The 20,771-nt window shown below is 60.2% G+C and overlaps 1 protein-coding gene across 3 annotated transcripts in view; it reads left to right on the forward strand.

Moving 5' to 3' along the window:
* Positions 1–20,771, forward strand: part of GSE1 (Gse1 coiled-coil protein) — a 420,610-nt gene that overhangs the window by 276,058 nt on the left and 123,781 nt on the right. The window contains exon 1 of one of the 3 annotated variants that reach the window (XM_032613571.1): positions 18,208–18,485. The exons of the other annotated variants lie outside the window; for them this stretch is intronic. Within the exon in view, the coding sequence (XP_032469462.1) occupies positions 18,410–18,485 (76 nt within the window). The 5' untranslated portion in view covers positions 18,208–18,409. Of the gene's footprint in view, positions 1–18,207; positions 18,486–20,771 lie in introns of those variants that run through there. 3 annotated transcript variants of the gene reach the window in all.

Below are 20,771 nucleotides of genomic sequence, written 5' to 3' on the forward strand. Positions count from 1 at the left end.
TTGCCTTTCATCTCCTACTTTGAGTCGCTGTAAGAGCTACTTTATATAAACATCAATTATCAGCACGTAATAAATTAAGGGTCCCTCGCACAGCACGCATTAGAGTCCAGCCCGATATCAAAGCGCTCCCATCACCCAGGAGCAGGAGGGCGGGGGCTGATGAGCTGCACCACATTGGTGGAGACGCCAGTTTAACTGCAGATCTGCAAGAGGGTGGAGGGCGGAGGGACCTCAGTCTCGCTTGTCCCCAGCCTGGCGAGCAGGGGGACAGTTGGGCAGGTCACTAGCCAGGGCTTTTGGAAAGTCCATCCCACACTTCTCCTGACCCTGAACCCCAGCATTCGTCATGCGGGTCACCTTGGGGACCTCTGGAAGCCTTCGAAACCCTCCTCCATCCTGGCCTCTGTCTGGTTTGTCCATCGCGCTGCTCTCTGGTCCGTTGGCACGTCCTGGGCAGCTTCTGGCCATGGCCCAGAGAGGACTCTGCCACGCCCTGGCTCCTGTCTGTCACCTTTGGATTGGCCGCGGCGAGGACCTTGACTCTGTGCTGGCTTTCACTCCCTCCCTTCCCTCCCCCTCAGCACCTTTGCAGCTGGGTGCCCTCGGGCCACTTACTCGCCCTCTCTGTGCATCCGTTTGCTCCTGTGTGTAGGGTGGGAAGAACGGTGTTTGTAAAGTGCGCCTTGATACACTAGCTGTCCCCGCCACTGTCGTCCTCACAGGCCACAGCCCACGTTGGGGCTCTTCCAGGCACCCCCGTCAGTGCAGAAGCCCCCCAGACCTCACCCCATATGAGCCACTTTTCTCTCTCCTCCCTCTCCTGCCCTTCAGCCTGAACACGTCCCCAGGCATCCCAGCACCTCCCTTCCCTTGGCCGCCTGACTGCCAGGAGGACTTGGGGCACCAGCTGCCTCCGGCCTCAGCCCTACCACCCCTCCAGGATGCAGAAGGACCCTCCCTGCTTGGACCCCCACGGCTCTCCCCCGCCCCTGGCGCTTTTCCTCCTCTTGAGAGCACCTTGCTCTTGGAGGCCCCCCCCCACCCGTTGCACACCACAGGTGGGGGTCCCGCCCAGCCTCCACCCAGCATCAGCATCCCCGGGAAGGATGGTGTGGCAGACACGGCTCTGGGTAGAGCCTGGGAATCTGCATTGCCGCTCCCAGGTGATGCTGTGTGGGAACCCCACTTTGAGAACCAATGCAAGGTGGATTCCCTGGGGGCTCCTGGAAAAAACGAAGTCCCCAAGCTTCCCAGGTAATTCCAGGGTGCAGCCAGGGCTGCTGAGAGCCTTGGAGAGCTGTGGTTGGAGAAGGGAGGAGGTCACGGCTCCCAACCAGCATCTCCTCCTGAAGATGCCCACGCTGCCCCCTCCCCTGCTCTCCTTCCCTGCTCGTCCTCTCCTCTCCCCTCCCCTCCCCCTGCATCCCTTCTCTCCCCTCCCACTCCCTCCAGTTCAGTCTCAGAGGAGGACCAGGGACCCGGGCCCCCTCTGGCCAGGAGCCCCCAGGGCTTCCCTGGAAACAGACCCAAACCGCTGCCTCCGCTCCCCCCGCTCCCCCCTCCATGGGAGCCTCGTCCCCTCCCCTCCCAGCTATCACATGAATCCTGTACCCCACCCCCGACCCCGGGCAGCTCCTGGAGGAGGGTGGAAGGAGGGGAGGGCAGGCCTGGCTCTGCAGCCCCCTGGCCCAGCCCTGGGGGAGCAGCAGCCCCGCTGGTGGTTTGGCGCAGCCCGAGAGCTTGCCAAGCCCCACTCCTCACAATGCACGTCCAGCTTGCCCAGACTCCTCACACACCGGCGCCTGCCGCGCTCACAGACGCTCAGCCCATTGTTCGCGGAAGGGCCCCTGTTGCCAGAATCTCTTATTACGGGATGGAGATGTCCCAAGTCCAGACCACAAGGCCTGGCTGTGAGCACCCGCTCCCCTCCGCAGTGTTCCATCCTGGAGCCCCCAGCCACTGCCAAGCCACCGCTCCCTCCCCTCCACCCTCCGCCTGGGTCTGCCCGCAGGCCTGCAGGGACCGGGGCGGTGGTCAGGGCTGGTGAGTCAGAAGCTTGGCAGGGATGTGTACATGTGTGTGTACCTGTGTGTGTACCGTGCACACTTGTGTGTGCACGGGTGTGCGTGCAGTGTTTGCACACGCACATGTGTGTGAGTACACGAGTTTATGCTTGTGTATACGTGCGCGTATGTGCACACACGTGTGTCTGTGTTCGTGTTCATGTGTGAGGGGGCGGGACGTGTGTGCGCGTCTTGGGGGTGCCTGCCGGTGATGAACGAGCATTGATGTTTCCCAAGCAGCATTCCAGCTTTCTGAAGTCATAGTTTCCATCTGCCGGCGCTGCCCCACCTCTGCTCTGTCCCTGTCCCTGTCCCCAGGGGCCTGCACTCCAGCCTGGGGGTGCCCAGGGAGCCAGGGGCCTCCTGGCCTTAGCCCGCACCCACACCCTGCTCTCTCCCGTGGCCCCTCGCGCAGGCCTCCTGAGGGCTCCCTGCTTGACGGGGTTAAGTAGGGAGCTGGTGTTGCCAGGAAGAAACACAACCGCTTCCGCGAGCTCCTTGGCCTGGGGTCACCCTGGAGCCCGCGGATGAGATCTGGCAGCGGGCAGGCGGGGTGGGGACGTGGGAGGAGGGCAGCAGCCCCAGAAAGAAGGGCCAGAGGCTGCTGCCAGCTCACGCCTGTGTTTTCTCGGGGCTCAGGGGTGGTGTTTTCTGTGTGTGGAGAGATCGTCTGAGCAGGCGGGGTGGGGGGGCCAGAAATACCCCCACATTCTTCCAGGGTGCCCTGTGGCCGGCTGTGCAGGGCTGGGCTCTGAGGATCTAGTGGGGCGGGGCAGAGGACACGCGCGAACCCCCAGCATCACTCTCCAGTGGGACCCCCAGAACACCCCAGAAACGTAGCGGGGGCCGAGTGCCCCCATCTCTTCTGCCAAGACCTTAAGCCGGCGTGCCGGCCTGCTAGTCCTGTGGCCGGTGGGCCCACCCCTCCCCTGGCTCCCAGGACGCCACTCCCGGCCCAGCTCTCTCACCACGGGCACATGGGATGGTGGCCAGCAGGGGCTGGATGCAGAGAAAAGGGGGAGGAAGGAGATTCCAGAGCCTGGCAGCTGGCAAGGCTGGAGACAGGCCGCAGGGCTTCAAGTACCAGCCCCGAGGGCGGCCGCCCCGTGGGCGTCACATGTCGCATGTCTTCACTCGGGTCCCTCCCTCCTGTCAGAGCATCCTCAGAGCAAAGCGTGGTGCCTGCCTGCCCGGGGATGGTGGAGCTGGGTGGCGCTCTGGCTGCGGCACCTATGAGCCCTGCGAGACCTTAGGCAGGTTCTATGCTCCTGTGATAAGGAGACAACGTGGGCCCCGCCCCTGGGAGTTCAACGGGGTGACGGCTGGGAAGTGTCAGCCTGACCCGGGGCTGGCAGGCGTTCCTGTGATGGTTAGATGTTCTCTGGGGCTCCGGTTCCCCGGCTGTAAAATGAGGGGGGTGGCCCAGGTGCCGTAAGGCCCCTCTTCTATTTTTCTACCTTGATTTGAGAAGCTGGCATGGAATCCCGGCGGTCCCCTCACCATATAGGGTGGGAATGGGGCGCCTCTTACTTCCTAACGCTCCTGGCAGGTAGGGGAGGGCTTTTGCCTTCCTTGGGGAGGGCAGACTGTGTCCCACCCCGGAAACACGGAGGCAGCCTGGGGTCCGTCTCCTCGGCACTCCAGGGACATCAGACGGGGTCCCTCCTGGCCTTGCCTCGAGGTCTGACTGGGGGAGAGGGAGACCTCTGAGGACACTCGCAGGGGCTGGGCACACCTGGACCTGGGTTCCACCTCCTACCGCGCCATCACATGCCTTGGCCCAGCCACTTAGCCTCCGTGTACCACGACCTTTTCATCCGGGAAATGGGGCCATAGGGCTGGCAGTGACCGAGGAGCCCATGCACGTAATTGCTTCCAAAGGATCCCGGGGTGCAGAGTGACAGCCCGATCACACGTTAGCAGCTGTGTTATTTGTCTCGGAACTAGTGAAGCCATCCTGACATCAGGCCGCAGCCCAGAAGCTTCCCCTCCCTGCTCTGAGGTCTTGCCCTGAAGTCGTTGGCCTGGAGAGAGAAAATGGCTGGAACCCCTCCCACTCCCCACCCCCCACCCGCAAAATCCCGCGCTCCCCCGTGAGCCCTCCCTCCCTAAGCCGGGCTCCCTCGCCTCCAACCCCCGAGCAGCTTTTTCTTGCTCTCTTTTTTTTTTTTTTTTTTTAATCTTGCTAGCAGAGCACCTCCCAGCCGGTCATTCCATTTCATTTCTGGTCTTGGGAGAGTGACATTTACATATTAATATTTTCCGAGGGAGCTCCTCGCACGCGGAGCAAGTGTCTGCCTCGTGGCCTCACATAATGTGAGGTAGATAAAGCCCCCGGCTCCTCCATGAATGACAGATGAAAGCCGCGTGGCCGTGAAAGGCCTCACATCTGCCCTGTCAGCATGTGGTACATCGGCTCAACAACTGACTTAGCACCCGCTCCCTCCCAGGGTTTATCTCCACTTACAGAGGACGCGCTCTTTGTGAGGGGCCTGTCCCCCGGCTCTGCCTTCCTGTCAATTCCCGCCACCGTCCCTGGCCCGCCGCGTCAGGTGCTGGGAGCTGCAGCCAGCGGGTTATCTCTCCCCTGCAGGGGTGTCCGCGATGGCCCCGCGTCCCCGGCTGCCCGGGGAAGCTGTGTCTCCTGGTCCAGAGTGCAGGGGGCTATGGGAGGGACTGGTGGGGGTGGGTCTCTCGGGATGTGAGGGTCTCTAGGCAATGAGGATGCTCACGTGGGTGGGATGGGGCCGGCCGTGGCAGCGGTCACGGAAGGAGCCACACGGAAATGGCCGTGATACAGGGGCCGCGTGGCCGACTGTGCCGCGTGCGTGTCTGAATCATTTCGTTGGCTGTGAGGCAGGGGTGTGACATCAGCATGTTAGGCTGTGGGAAACTCAGGCACAGAGAGGGAAGTGGCTTGGCCAAGGCCACACAGCCGGGGAGAGCTCCGGGTGGCCGTGTTCAGTCTCCAGCTCTGCCTCGGGCGAGCTGCTGCCCTGAGACTCAGTTTCCCCCACTGTAGGATGGGGACAGTATACCGCTCGGGAGAGGTTCAGAGTCGGACGCGGTGTGCAGCCGCTGATTCTCAGGTGTAGACAGATCGGTTGGCGTGTGTTTAGGACACATCGTCATTAAGGCAAGACTTGCCCCGGCTGCTCAAGCGCCCGCCCCACCTTCCAGCATTCAGGAGGGTCTCTCTCGCCCAGTCAGTCCGTCTGTTGGTCTGTCCGTCAGTCTTGGGCTTGGCAGAGATCGGATGAGAGGTCTTCGCTCCAGGGGCGGGGAGGGTTGGGGAATGAGTCTGGGGTCTTCGGTAAGGCCTCCAGGATTAACATGGCTGCGGCAGAAACTGACCCTGGGCTGTGCCTCTGCCTTGACTAGTGGCAGGAGGCGTCCCAGCCACTGGCTGCTGACTGCAGTCCAGGGGTGCTTCCCAGGGCCCCAGGGCAGGGTGCAGAGGGCACAGGGCACTGGGCTCAGGCCTGGGGGCAGGTTTTCTGTCCAGATTGAGAGACTTAAACCCTAAGAATGTCCCAGGTTCACCTTTTCAGATGAAGATCTGGAGCCCGAAGCGAGTTTGTGACACAGCCACGATTGAGACCCAAGCCTCCTGCCTCTGGGCCCAGAGCTCTCCTCCCAGCCCAGCCTCCCTGGGTACCATGGCCCTCCCTCCTGCCTGGTGCAAAAGCCTGCCCAGGGCTGGCCTCTGGGCGTTGAGAAGCCTGAGTTCTAGGCCCAGCATTACCTGATGCAAACTAGCTCTGGGCACGCTTGGGACCTCTGTGGACCTCGGTTTCTTCTTCTATGCAGTCATGTCCCCAAAACCCCCTTCCTGCTCCGGCGTCCTTCCCTTGCATTGAAAATGTGTGTTTGCAGCCTCCCTGCTCTCAGCCTCCGAGAGCAGGCAGGAAGGGGTTTCCAGCCCCACCCCTGCAGGAGGAGGGGAAGACATGCATTGGGGGCAGGGGGCCTGGCTGTGCGCTTGCGTTGCCCGCCAGAGAGAGGCCAGCTTTTCTGTCTCAGTGTTCTCACCCTGTAAAATCCGGAGCGCGCTGGCACGCAGCCCAGGGGGTCTTGAAGAGTTTCCACATACTGTTTTAAGATGCTCTGCTAATGAGGGCCCTGGCAATGCCAAGTGTTCCCGTGTCTGTGCGTGCCAGCGAGAAACTGGGCACGGCTCACGGGAACGAGTGGCGTCTTCTCGCTGGTGAAAGTGGCAGGGGGGAGCGACCCTGCGTCTGCCTCCCTGTGGATTCCCTCCAGGGCCTCCTCGAAACCCCAGGAGCCCTCGTGGGAAGAGGGCATTGCTAGCTGAGCGGGGACTAGGTGGGGGGCAGCTGGAAGGATGTGATGAGCAGTTGGCAGCCCCTACCCTCCCCCGCCCGGCGTGTCTTCCCCTCCACCTCCTGCAGGGCAGGCCCCCGGTGAGTTGTGGGATTTGCCAGGAAGTGGCTCATCCATTATCTCTCCCTCCCATAGCGTTAAGGTCAGCCGCAAACGAGAACATAGCCTGCGGCCCCTCCTGCCCCTCCTGCGCCCTCCACCATACCTGCCTGAGAGCCAGGGTCAGGACGGGTCAGGGTGTCAACAGGTGTGAAAGATTAGCACAGCCCGAGGCCCACCCGACACCCCCAAGGGGCAGCCCTCCCTTCCCTCCGTGCCCTGGCCAGCCCCAGCTGTCTTGCTTCCTGGGTCAGTGCGACTCCCTCCCCGGCAGGTCCATGCAGCTCACTCTCCACCCAGGGACCCCTCGATTGTTCATCCTGGGGGTAGCGGTTCAGGCCCTAAGTGGGGGCAGCAGAGGTCCCGGGGCACTTGCTCGGCGGCAGGCACCGACCCGAGCCCCTTGCACGCATCCTGCGTGAGCTGATGTCTCACTCACAGCAGCTGGGTCGATTGTGTTCCTCCTACAGACGGGGAAGCTGCGGCACCTATAGAGAAGGTAGGTTTGCACCATGGGGGGTGGTGTGTGTGTGTGTTGAGTGTGTGTGTGGTGTGTTGGTGTGTGTGTGCTGTGAGAGTGTGACCCTGTGTGTGAGGCCACTCCGCTTTCTAGCACAGCGCTGTCTTCTGCTTTTCTTAAAATCCCATCTCTGCCCTGTGAACGCTCGGGTAGGTGCTGGGTAAATATTTGTCGACTGACTGATGAGATAGTCTGTGGATGGGGACGAGTTGGGAGGGAAGAGTCCCTGGGGACTGATTAAGGAGCCAGAGTGGGGGCAGGGGAAGGAAGCAGAGCTGGGAGACCCTGGGGGCTGCCTGCCTCCCACCCCGCCCAAGACCCCCAGCCCTGGGGGCTGGAGCTGATGTAATTCCAGGCAGTAGAGCAAGGGAGGGGGCCCCTGGTTCTTGGCTGCCTGCACCCCAGACTCTCCCGTGGGTTCCAGACGTCACCCCACATGGGCCCCCTGGACATTGGGAGATGAGAGAGTCCCAAGCGTCCAGTCTCGGCGTTGTCCTACCGCCCCCATCCCCGGGGGGGAAAGGCTCACCCCCTCCCTGCCCGTCCAGGTCTGGGGCATTTGCGGGTGACACTGAGTGCCTGGGATGGAGGCCTGCAAGAAGCCCTCACCCTCCTGATTCCCTGCAGCATTTTGGGCTGGCTCCCTAAGGAGCGGGGTGCCCCCACTTCCCAGCCTCTTCGGCCCTCTAACGCCAGTGCTGGCCGTAGTCTGCGGGTGGTCTGCCCTCTTCGGCTGGTGGGTGGGTGGGCTTGGTGGGTCTTTGCCCCTTGGATGTCAGCAGAGCAGGCAATGGGGGGAGGGGGCGTGGTTGGAGCTCAGGTTGGAGACCTGATCCACCTGGGATCTGATCCCAGTCGTACCTCTTGCCGGCTGTGTGGCTTCAGGAAAGAAACTCAACCTCTCTGGGCCTCTATTATCTAGAAGTGGGGGTTACTTGTGAAACACAGAACGAGATGGTCTGAATATAAAGATGCTTCTGGGGACTTCCCTGGCGGTCCAGTGGTTAAGACCCCACGTTCCCAGTGCAGGGGGCACGGGTTCGATCCTTGGTCGGGGAACTAAGATCCCACGTGCCACACGGCGCGACCAAAAAAAAATAATAATAATAATGCTTCTGGCCCATCGGAGGCTGTCAGAAATGCTGAGGGGGCCGCCACTGTCGTGGGTGTTAATAGATGAGGCCCTGCTCCCAGGGGCCCAGGAAGAGACCCCGAGGGTGCTGAGGCCCCCCGGGGCAGCGGTCATAGACAGCCTCACACCTGGGGCGCGAGGGGCTGGAGGTTGGTGTGTACAATGGTGGGGCTGGGACTCCCAGTCTGGGGCAGAGACTGGACAAGGTGGGCAGGTGGGCGGGGTTGTGTCCACTCATGGGTTCCGGGAAGCAGGTAGCTTGTGTCGCTCTGACCGGTTCGCTTTCCTGGTCTGGGAAGCCAGGGCACGGGCCTGTAGTTACAAGGGGGAGAGGGCCGAGGGGCCAGCTGGCTTCTCCTGGGGGGTCTGATGGCCTCTCCACAACCTAGGGCGGGGAGGTGGTCGGGGCGTCCACACCCTAGGGAAACTGAGGCGGCCAGCCCACACCTTGGCTTCTCCAGGGTGGCTGGAACCTCATCTGGGCATTTCTGGGCTCTCCCCGCCGCCGCCCCCCGCCCCGCCCCCGGGGCTGCGGGATTTGCCGTTAGTGAATCCACCCGGGATGGAAGCTCGTGAGTGACCCCCCGGCCGGCTCCCCTCTTCCAAACAAGCAACCACTCCTGGGGCGATCCGGCTGCTGGGCAACCGGCCGTGGAGGTTATGTCAGCGCCTCCTGGCCTCGCTCGATTCACAGCCTCCCGGCCTCCACATGGAGCCCTGGCCCAGTGGGCGGGGGCCAGTGGCCTCTGGGCAGCTCGGTGGCCTCATTTGGCCCGAGGGAGCCGTTGGCGACACACCACGCCCCTGCCTGCAGCTGGACCCCTCTGTCCCACTTGTCTGCGGCCCAGGCTGGTGGGGTGACTGCCTTGGGCAGCACAGATGACTCCTCTGCTGGGCTTCGTTCCCCTCTCCCACGCCCGAGCCCTCTCTGGCAGGGGCCCCAAAGGGTCAGGGGGCAGAGTGGTGATCGGCCCGGCTGGAGAGCAGGGCTTTGTAGGAGAGCTGGCCGTCAGCCGGGGCCCAGCTGCCTGCCTGGTGGTCAGCAGCATCTTGACAGATGCAAGGAGGGCCGACACCAGGCTTTCTTATTCCACGGGGGCAGGACCCCCGCGGTAGGTCAGCAAGCTTTCCTTTGGGGGGTCAGCTCTTCAGGGTGTCTGGGGGGGGCACTGCCCACGTGCCTGGGGGTCAGAGTCTCAGACGGAGCCCAGACACAGCCACACACCCCTGGGGGTGCTTAGACTGTGGGCTCTGCCCCCCGAATGTCTGGGTTAGAATCCCTTCTCCACGGTTGCTGGCTGTGTGACCCTGGGCAAGCTATTTAACCTCTCTGGGCTCAATTCCTTCCTGTAAAGTGGGGGTAGGAGTAGTCCCTCCCCGCACAGGGTTGCTGTGAGGCTGACCTGGAAACGCTTAGAACAGCGCCTGGCGGAATTTGGGCTGGTTGCCCCAGTCACCTCGCCACAGACTTCATGTTCTGGGAACCTACAACCCGGGGCTGGCGTGTGGCAGGCGGTGAAGGCCCCCAAGCTCCCCCTCCGTCTGCCAGTCCCTGGCTCCAGGGCATAGCTGGTCCCAATCAGGTAGGGTTGCCTTGAGATGGCCAGAGCCGCGCTCTCCCTGGGTCATGGCAGCTGGTCCCTGAGTTTCTCTTTGCAAGACAGGCCTTTTGTGCCCAGCAGCAAACTAGGAGACACGCTAGTACCTGCTACAAGTACTGAGCGCCTACTGTGTGCCAGGGCCTGGTTCGGTCACTCCCCAGGGTTAGCTCGGGGAAACCTAACCCTAACCCCAACCCCGTGAGATAGGAACGCCCTGGCAGCCTGGGCCCAGCTGGTCCCACCATGCCCCTTGCCCCCAGCCCTCAGGGGGCTGCAGAAATGTAGACCACAGACCCCATTCTCAGATTGATTGCTTTGGCTGGGAAGGGCGGACACACACGCACGCAGCCTAGCCGCCTGATGGGACCCCTGTGGAGTGATGCAGGTAGCTGGGGCTGGAGGTGGGACCGGTGAACACTCCCAAGGAGAGAGGGGCGGTGGGTGGGGATGGAAAGAGCCCCCGTGCAGAGGCAGGAGCCCACCCACCGTGGAGGGTTCAGACCTGGGCAGAGGCAGGGGCTGCCAGCCCCACCGCCCTCTGGCTGGGAAAGTGGAACTCGACGGCCCCTCGCCTCACTTCTGATGATGGATAAAGACGTCTGCTCTCTCACACAGGCAACCGGAGCCGATAATTAGCTTTTAACCTGTCCCCGCCGTTAACTCGAAAAGGCCACCATTTGTTCCAGGGAGCTGCTAGTGTATAAAGAACCAAACATGGCCAGTTTTGTCCAGGATGAATTAAGACTTGTAAATGTAGAATGAGTTCATCTATTTAATTAAGTAGCAGCAATATGGATGTTAAATTAAGTTCACAGTGGACGTGCCAAAACAGTGTTATAAAAATATTGTCGGCTGTGGGCGCAGGAATTTGGGGAGGGGCGCGCTGGCCACTCGCCGCCTCCGAGTGGCCTTCTCTCCCAATGGGTCAGGTGCCGCCCCGACCTGCTCTCACCTCCTTGTCTGCCTAGAGCAGCGGGAGGCCCTTCAAGCAGGGACAGCTGGTTGCAGGCAGGACAGATGCCTCGTGCTTCCTGGAGGAATCGTCTGCCAGGCTCCCGCTGGCTTCTCCTGCCTCCCCGGCCCTGGCCCCCTGACCCATGTGCACCCACGTGCAAGAGGCTGTAGGGCCGCCTGCGCTCTTGGCAGATGATTTATGGGAAAGGTGCTGCCCCTGCCGTGGGGGAGGGAAGCCAAGATGACACGGTGAAGAGAGATTTGCTCTGAGACGCACCCTCCCAGAGAAGGGGGGGTGAGGACGAGGGCGGCATGCCCAGAGCGGGGGCGGCAGCTGGGTCTCCTGGTGTTCTCTCCCAGCACCACTGGCATCTCAGAGCAGGGGGTCACTCCGTGCCAGAGAGCACGGAGACGTCCAGAAGGCAATTCCTTTCCTTCCACCCCTGAATCAAGCCGCCCTGGGGAGCGATTGTGGCGACAATGCCTTTTTCCTGGGACCATCAGCTGCCCTTGGTGGGGAGCTTTGAATGACAACAGTGGGCTGACTGCAAAGCGCAGGCACACGGAATCTGAGGGACACAGCAGACTGTGCCCTGGAAGATGGACATGGAAGGCTGTAAATGCTAACATTAGCACATATGGGAGTGGTAGTGGAGGGAGGGGTTAACTGTAGTCGGGAGTAGGGACAGAGGGAATGTTTCCCGAAGTAGGGGATTTTCTCACTGGGTTTTAAAGGATGAATAGGAGTTTGCCTGGTAGATGGGGAAGAGAAGGGCTTTCTGGGAAAAGAGAAGAGGATGTGCATAGAGTTGTGCTGAACACACTGCAGGCGGTTCATCGCAGAGGGAGAATTGGGGATACAGCTGGAGAGATGGGTAGGGATGTGAGGGGCCTTGAACGTCATTCTAAGCAGCTTCTAAGCAGGGACCCTGAAGGAAATGGGGAGACATTCACCCATTTAGTGCTTTCTTGCCTGGGCACATGGCAATTAGTGAGCTTCTCAGACAAAAATCCCTGCCCTCGAGGAGTTTACAGTCTAAAGAAGGCCGTAGATAACAAACAAAACAAAACCAGATAAATAAACAAGCACAAGGTTTGATGGTGAAAAGTGATGTGGAGAAAATGTAACAGGGTAAGGGGGCTCAGGGCAGCGGGGGTGGGGATTGCTTTTTTTTATGGGATGTGTCCAGGGAAGGGTTTTCTGATACCCTTTAGCAGAGCCTGGAAGAAACAAAAGGTGATGGGGACATCCTGTTTGCCGCAGGCAGTCCCAATTTGGGCTTCTTATTCCAGTGTGATTATTAATAGAGCCCCTTTGTGGTCACGGGTCACGTGGATGTCTGGCAGAGGAGGTGACCCAGGTTACAACCAGGGAAAGGCAAGTGCAAAGGCCCTGAGGCAGGAGTGAAAGCCAGGAGTCCAGCGAGGGTGAGATGGTGGGACAGGCCTCCTCAGGCTGCTGTACTGAGAATAGACTGCAGGGGGCGCTGGTGGCAGCAGGAGACCAGCGAGGAGGTACCGCAACAGTCCAGGCTAGCAGGAGTGAGTCAGAGGTAGTCCAACTCCAGGTACGTTTTGAAGGAGGAACTGACAGGTGGATTATGCTGGGGGTATGAGAGGAAAGGGGGTCAGGCCGTGGGAGAGTTTCCGCAGAGAGGCGGCAGATGCAATGTGGGGGTGGCTCGGCGGCAGGTGGGTAGCAGGTCCTAAGGAGCAGAGCCTCCCGGTTGGGGCTGGTGGAAGACCTCAATACTTGGCCTGCAGCTGTGTTTTACTTGGTCCCCACACAGCGCTTTATTTATTTTTTAAAAATTATTGCCAATATTTAAAAGCCCAGGGATTTTTTTTTTTTTTTTTTTTTTAACCCAGGTTTCTAGCTTGTCTTTCAAAAGTCTGAAGCTCTGGTTCAGATGTGATGCAGGGTCTGCATTCCCCACTGGCACCTGGCCCTGGGAGCTGGGCAGCTCCTGCCCATGTCAAGAGGAGCACGTGTCCTCCTGTTTTCTCCAGGTCATGAGCTCAGGAGCCGCCAGACTTCAGCCTGCGAGGCCCCTTAGCCCAGCTCCTTGGGCAGCGCACGACCCGCCCACATGTGCCCAGCCTCCTTGCCCTGATCAGAACCAGCTCTTGAAGGCTGGTAGGAAATGGGAGGACTCTCTGAAAATCCCTACGGGTAGCGCCTGCCCTCCTGTCACCCCTGGCCCCCCAATTTCCAGCTCAGCTGTCTGCCTTGGCTCCTTGAAGCCTGTGGAACCATTTAAAAGGCTTCTAACGATATTGATCAATCTCTCTAAAATGGATTATCCCGTTTGCCTCCCAGCCTGACTGGATGCCCTGGGTAAGATCAGAAAGGAATTATGTGAGCCGGAGGAGGCCGAGGGAGCAAGGGTGAGAATGTATCTCCTCCCCGGTGATGCAATCTTATCAGAGCTGAACTTTACTCTCCATCTTGGGATATAGGATACTTTGGGGCTGTCGGAAAGAAATAATAATCTTACGATTTGCAGCCTACTCGACACAACACGGAGCCAGTGGGGCGGGGCGCTGGGAGCCGGGGAGGCTGCGCTGAGGGCCGTTTTTCTTCGGAGCTATTCCCTGGAGAAGTCAAGCTCTGGTGGAAATCCCATGGGAGCCCCAGCCTTGGGTGGCATGCCTGCGACCCACTCACAGCCCACGTCTTGGGCCCAGGGGACAGGCGTGTTCATTAAAATTTGAAACACAAATGGAAAATTGCTACCTGAAGCCGCAGTAGGCAGCCAGCCCGTGGATCTGAGTTCCCGTTAATGGATGGAATGAGAAGGAAGCAATTACAGCTACCACCCTGCAATTCTTTGGAGATAGTCGGGTCTAATGGGAGGAGAGAAGATCCAAACCCATCTGAGGCAGGGAGACGCCATGAGGTCCAAGTGAGGACAAGTCTTTTCCTGTTCCCTGTCCCAGGGCTGAGCCCCAGCACCTCCCCTGGGGGTACTTTGTCTTCTGGCTTCTTCCCCGCCCCCCCCCACCCCCGCCATTGCCTGGAGGGCATGAAGCAGCCCTGAGCCTCATTGAGTTTGTCGTGCCCGCTGACCCCCGCCCCCCCCCCCCCCCCCCCCCCCCCCCCCCCGCGCGCAGGGATGCTGTTGGCACACACCTGCCTTTGGCTGGATTTAGTTGCCCGGATTCAGGACTTGGGTGCAAGAGCTTCATTTGGGAGGTGATCCCAGGAGACACCAGGGGGGACAGGAGATGGGGAAGGGAAGGAGCTGATAGAGGGGGCGTCCTTGAGCCCCATGTAGGCAGCTGGAACTTGGCCTTGCTGGCGGCCCCCGAGAGACGGCGGGGAATGCCCCTCCGCTGTCCCCCAGTCGTGGGACAGAGACTGTCAGGTGCAGCGTAACCCACCAGGGGCAGCCTGTGGTGGGGTGCAGGCGGCATCAGCAGCGGCTTCTCATACCCTGGGGCGGTGGGCAGCCCTCACTTGACACAGGGCCTCTCACTCAGAAGGGCTTCAGCCATCCAGGCAGGGTCCTCGGGCAGCTCTGCCGACAGACCTTTCTGGATGGGCCCTGGCTCCCGGGCACCCAAGGGCTGGTGGGGTGGCGGACGGCCCCGGGGGCATCCCAAGCAGAATGGTCTGGGAGTTGTGCCCCGCCCCGCTTCCGCCCTCGGAGCTGCCCCTCACTGCCCTGAGGTCTGTGCCGGGATGTCTTTTGTGTGCGCTTGTGTTTATTTGGCCAAGGGCTGGGTCAGGGACTTGGAGTCCAAGCCGGTGTGAGGAAATGGGGGTGGGGGGCTCCCTTGTTCTCCCCCAGGACGACCGGATGGCCCTGGGTCCTGAGACAATGGGCCCAGGGAGGGGCCAGGTGCTGGACCCGGGGCAGGAAAAGGACGACTTAAAGATAAACACAGACCCGCCCCGTGGACTTGAACTTGGGCTGCAGAGACTGTCCTTCCCCGGGTGCCCCACGGAGCCTGAGGGAGAAGGGGCCGGAGTCGGGGTGGGCGGAGGCCAGAGAGAAAGTAACAGCCAGGGGACCATCATCACCCCCCCTTAAATACGGGGAAAGTGAGCACAGAGGGATGCATCCAGGGCGGCACGGCTGAACAGCGGTAGAGGAGGGTTTGAACCCGGGTGCTCCTATCCTGCCCCCAAGCCTCTTGAAGCTGGGCTCCCCCATCTCCCACCCCTACCCACCTCGGGTCTGCGATTGTCTCTCCACCACGTTGCTTCCAGCTGCCACCCTGGGCAGAGGCTGAGCCCCCCAGGAAAGGTAGGATGCACCCATCCCTCTGGCCTGGGGCTCTGGACTCCATAGGGAATATTCTGGCACACTTGCCCACGTGGGTATTTTTTGGGGGGGGAGGGTTACATCTTATATGTGTGGGGCAGAGAGGGAAGGGCTGTGTGGTACCGGACTGCTCCCCGCCTGCACGTCCTGTGCCCGTGGCCTTGGTCTCGGGGCCGCATCAGCAGACGGCAGGGCCTTGCGATTCTCCGCAGAGCGGGTCCCCCGTGCCCCTAACCCAGCCCTGCACCCCAGCTCTTCCTCCCGAGCTCCCCCAGCACTTGGAATCTCCCACAGACTGCCGTGACCCCTGTCTTCCAAAGTGGGGACCCAGCGACCCATTAACTCAGGAAGAATATGCTAGAACTCTGTTTCTCATCTCTTCAAAAAACCCTCTTTTTGAATATGTTTTATAACGGAGAGATGATTAATATAGAGTACATAAAAATACCTTGTAAATAAAAACGTATGTGCATTGAGACGAGCGTTCGAAGTTTTTTTTACCGTTTAAAATCAGCTTTTTTGAGAGAGGGTTTGCGTTTACTAAAACGCCCCCATTTAAAGAGTTCTGTCCTTTGGCCTTTGACACGTATGTGCACATCTGTGCAATCACCATCTCAATCCAGGTATGGAAATTGCTGTCACTCCAGAAAGTTCCTTCCCAGGTGTACCTGGCCAGTCTTCTCCCCACCCCGGCCACTGATCTGCCTTCCATCCCTCGAGGTTAGCTGCTTCTTATTTTCAAACTGTGGTTAAAAGATACAAAAAATTTAGTGTCTCACCCATTTTTCGATGTTCAGATCAGCGTTCAGTGTTACACGAGCATCCCCACCATCCATCTTCCTAAACTGAACTCCCCAGCCCCCTCCCCCAGCCCCTGGAAGCCCACCATCCTACTTTCCGTCTCTATGACTGTGACTCCTCTAGGGACCTCATATCCGTGGACTCATACAGGATTTGTCCGTTCGTAACTGGCTTATCTCACCCGGCACAGTGTCTTCAAGGTTCATCCACGTGGTAGCAGGCGTCAGTGCTTCGTTCCTTTTTCAGGGCTGAATACTATTCCACTGTGTGTGGATAGCGTATTTGTTTATGCGTTCATCTGTTGGTGGGCACTTGAGTTGCTTTCGCGTTTGGCCTGTTGTGAACAATGCAATGCACGTGGGTGTGCCCGCGTCTGTGCGCGCCCCTACCTCCCGTCCTTCTGCACGTGTCCTTGGGGAGCTTCGCGTGCGCTGGGACCTCGTGCAAGGGGAGTTGTGTGTACCGAGGGTGCTCTGCAGCCTGGGTGCCTCTCTGCAACATTCTGTCTGTGACACTTGTCCTGTCTGCCGAGCGATATTCCTGTGTGAGAGTCAGCGCAGCTGTCCATCCGTTTTTTTTCTAATATAAATTTATTTTTTTTTAATTTATTTTTGGCTGCGTTGGGTCTTCGTTGTTGGGTCTTCGTTGCTGTGCGCGGGCTTTCTCTAGTTGCGGCGAGCGGGGGCTACTCTTCGTTGCGGTGCGTGGGCTTCTCATTGCAGTGGCTTCTCTTGTTGCAGAGCGCGGGCTCTAGGCACGCGGGCTTCAGTAGTTGTGGCACGCAGTCTCCGTGGTTGTGGCTCGCGGGCTCTAGAGCTCAGGCTCAGTAGTTGTGGTGCACGGGCTTCGTTGTTCCGCAGCATGTGGGATCTTCCCGGACCAGGGCTCGAACACGTGTCCCCTGCATTGGCAGGCAGAGTCTCAACCACCGAAACACCAGGGAAGTCCTTCTATCCGTTCTTCTGCTGACGGACAGGCACTCGGGGCTGTTTGGGATGGAGAGTTAGGGGCTGTGAGCTAGAGGGCCAGGTGTGTGTGGCGAGGCGCAGGCTCCTTACCAGCTGACAGAACAGGGCTCTCACTTCCGCACACAGCCCACAGCCCTCTGAGCAGCTCCCTAGACCAGGCTTCTCCCTGATGCTGGATGCAGACATAAGCGAGACTCGGCCCCTGCGTCGAAGGGCTCCCGGCACCGAGACAGGGAAGAGAGGCTGCTGTTGAGATGGGGGGGTGCAGGGCCACGAGCAAGGCTTGCCCTCTGCGCTTCTGGCTGGCTCCACGCTTCCTGCTCAGTGGTGTCAAGATTATAAACCAGCCAGCGAGCTAGTCCTGCAAACAGGCTTCCTGGCGGAGACCCACCAGCTGTCCTGTCAGGCCTGGCTTTCCGCCCAGCACACCCCTTCCAGGCCACCATCTTGGCCTCCTGGGGCCACTGTGAGGTGTCCTGGGGAGGTGAGGTTCGCCTGGATGGGGAACCGGACCCTCCCAGCTTCCTCCTGCAGGGCAAGGGCTGGGGTCAGTGGAGTTACCATGCAGAAGCCCCAGGCCCCAGTTACTGGGGAAGCTTTTCCAGGCTACTAGGGGAAGCATCAGAGGGTAAAGGCTAGCCTCCTTATCAGGGCTCCCTGGAGGGAGGGATGAAAAAACAAAGCTACCGCAGCCCTCTGGGCGTGACAGTTGCTGATAAGAGGAAGGCTGGCTAGGTGGTTTGTGGTAACACCCAGTGAAAGCAGAAGTGGGTGGGACCCCCACTAATCTGGAGCTGCCTGTGGTCAAGACCCCAGCCCCAAACCCAGGGACCGAGAGACCAAAACAAAGCAGCCCCTACCCCGGGGCCACTGGGGAACCACCTTTTCACCCCCTACCCTCACTTTGCTGGAAGGTGATGCGTGACTATGGGGCCGGAAGAATCAGTTTCCCCAACTCCTTCAGGTGAGGGCCTTGACGGCCCAGCGCCTCTGCCTCTGTCTCCTGACGTGCGTTCATGGAACACCTGCTATATACCAAGCGAGCATTCAGTGATTACCTGCTGTATAGCAGACCTTGGGATTCAAAGACGGAAGAGACAGTAAAGGCTGGGTCATCAGGACAGTGGTGTCTGGAGGGGACCATGGTGACGCAGACCCCAAGGGCCATGAGAAAGAGATTCAGGGGGAACTTGGAGAGGACGACTAAGGGGAAGTGTCCCAAAGAGGGAGGCCCAGTAACTGCCTGGGGACTCGTAGAACTGACCAGGTCACCAGCCAGAGCGTCTGTGGGTTTGGCTAAAGGCCAGGACGCTCTGAGTTCTCCATGGGGCCCCACTGGCTTGTTTCCTTTAGGGAAGTGGGCTGATGCGTAGGCTTAGATCAGGACTCCTTCGAAAAGGGGAAGCAGAGCCCTCTCGGTGAGCTGACGGTGAAGTTGGTTACGTGGGGGTGGGAAGAGGCAAGGGCCCTTCCTGAAGCTTCGGGGGCCAAGCCATCTCCATTCCCAGGGAGGAAGAGGGGCTCCAAGGTGTCTGCCACTTGGCAAACACATGCTCTTGCGGTCCCCTTCCTGAGTCAACCTCGGACGGGGCCTGTGACGTGGGGACGTTAGCCACACGTTAACAGATAACGGGATGCGTGGGGCAGGGGGCTGGAATGTTCGACACTTTCATCCACACTCAGTGCTGGGAAGAACTGGAGGTGGAGAGAAGTCAGGGGCCACGAGTGACAGGTGGGTTTGGACCCAGGCCAGCTGGCCCCCAGCAGGCTGCCTGGCCTGGAATGGCTGTCGCACCTGTTTCCTGCACCCGAGAAGAAGTGATCCAACCCAACAGAGCAGGGGCTGGGGAGAGGTGGGGCACTTCGGGGCCTCCGAGGAGAAGCAGGCATGGCTGGCTTGGCCACCAGTCAGACTGTCAAGGCTGCCGTTGGTCACGATCTGGAAGGCTCCAGAAACTCCAGGGCTGGCATGCTGGGGGGTGGCGGGGCGCGGATGGCCCCGTGTGTGGAGTACACGCTCCAGGGGTTTGGAGGAGCGGGAGACCAAGGGGTCTGGAGCCGTAGGTGTGCCCCCAAGCCCGTCAGAGGACCCATCCCAACAGGTGGGGCGAGAAGGGGGCCGTTGCCCATCACGCTTCCCGGGAAGGCCCCGTTGAAGCAGAGGTGGGGGGACAAAGGGGACATGAAATTCAAACCTGCCCTTCGGGGGCCCAGCAGCAGTTGCAGGCGATGTTTTGTTTTGTTTTTTTTTTTTTTTTGGCTGCGTTGGGTCTTCGTTGCTGTTTGCGCGGGCTTTCTCTAGTTGAGGTGAGCGGGGGCTACTCTTCATTGCGGTGCGCGGGCTTCGTTCTCGCTGCGGTGGCTTCTCTTGCGGAGCACGGGCTCTAGAGCGCAGGCTCAGTAGTTGTGGCGCAGGGGCCTAGTTGCTCCGCGGCATGTGGGATCCTCCCAGACCAGGGCTCGAACCCGTGTCCCCTGTATCGGCAGGCGGATTCTTAACCACTGCGTCACCAGGGAAGTCCCCGCAGGGGATGTTTGATGGGGCAGAGGACCCGGGGCCTGAGACTGGGGCCTCAGGTTATCTGCGTGCTGCAGTAGTCCCTGCTCCCGCCGTCCCCGTGAGGAGCCTGCCTTGGTTTGGGTTTTCACAGGCATCAGCTGGGAGCGGGGAGCCGGAAGAGGGTCACACAGAGGCGCGAGGCTGTGTTCCTGGGAGCTCAGTGATTTTTGGCGCCAAGTCAAGCTTTAAAAATTCAGAGGCTAAGTGAGGAGACACAGGCTGCTTGGCCAGATCGACCTGTGGTCACCTTTGCTGCCCGGGGCCGCAAAGCTGGGGGAGGGCTGCGGCCAGGGATGCCTTCCAACTCCAGCTCCCGCGGAGAGGGACACCCCCCAACCCAGAAGCTTCCAGAGTACATTCCCCGTCTGGTTTGTAGCCCGGTCCCCCTTCTGAGGCCGTGCCCTGGGTTGCTCTGTATCCAACTTGGGCATCATTCATTCATTCACTCACTTATTCAGAACCGAGTCCCCACGGAGCACCGGCCCCCACACTAGGCACCGCCGATGGCAGTGGTGGAGACGCCGGGTGAGGCCCACAGAGAAAGATGAACAAGATGACAGAAATGTCGGGTGTAGATTCAGGGATCGAGTGTTAACAGAAACCCCACTGTAGAGTGAGAGGATGGGGTGACTAGGGAGGGCCATGTGAAACTTCTTTGGATGACAGTCAGGGCGGGCCTTCCGGGGGAGGTGGAATTTGAATGGGGGGAGGGAGGTTGTGTGGATGGCTGGAGAAGAGAGGTCCAGGCAGAGGGCACAGCCAGCGCAAAGGCCCCGAGGCAGGTAGAGTCCAGGCAGGCTGGCGTGGCTGGAGGAGAGGTGAGGCAGAGGCGGGGCCTGGCCCGGGTCCCGTAGGGACTGTGGAGCCAGAATCCCAGGCTTCAGCCCAGTTGTTCTCGGGGCAGAATTTCCCAGTGGTCACCTGCCTGCCTCCCAGACCTGTTATCTCCTTTAACCGTAGCTGGAAGGGGAGGAGAGAAGGCGCACTGGCCATTCTGAGCCATTGCTGGTCCACCCCGAAGCCACCTGTGGCCACCTGGCTGGCCCGTCAGCAATGGGTTTTTAATTATCTAAATATTGCCTTTGCCCTTTGCTTCCAGCCGGGACTGCCGAGCTCTGCAAAAGGCAGATCACTTTCAGAGGCACTGCTGCGGGAGCGGGCGGCTTTGCTTCCTCGCCTGATGACAGCCACTGCAGTCTGCTGGGTTTTATTGTCAAGAAGCGATCCAGCAGCGTGGCAGGGAGTGTGGCAAGTGTATGACGGGGCTAGGGCTGGTGGTGCGTCGGAGATACAGAAATCACCCACCGTCACCGACCGCCCTTTACCCCCTGGCACATCCTGGCCTCATCCCTGACCACACGTGTCCCTCCTTTGTCTCGAACTGTGCGTCCACACAGCCTGGGTACAGTTTGTGGCTGGGGAGGCTTGGCCAGGGCCTGAGTCTCCGCTGAAGGCGCC

The sequence above is a fragment of the Phocoena sinus genome, chromosome 19 (genome assembly GCF_008692025.1).
Source record: "Phocoena sinus isolate mPhoSin1 chromosome 19, mPhoSin1.pri, whole genome shotgun sequence".
NCBI classification, from domain to species: Eukaryota; Metazoa; Chordata; class Mammalia; order Artiodactyla; family Phocoenidae; genus Phocoena; species Phocoena sinus.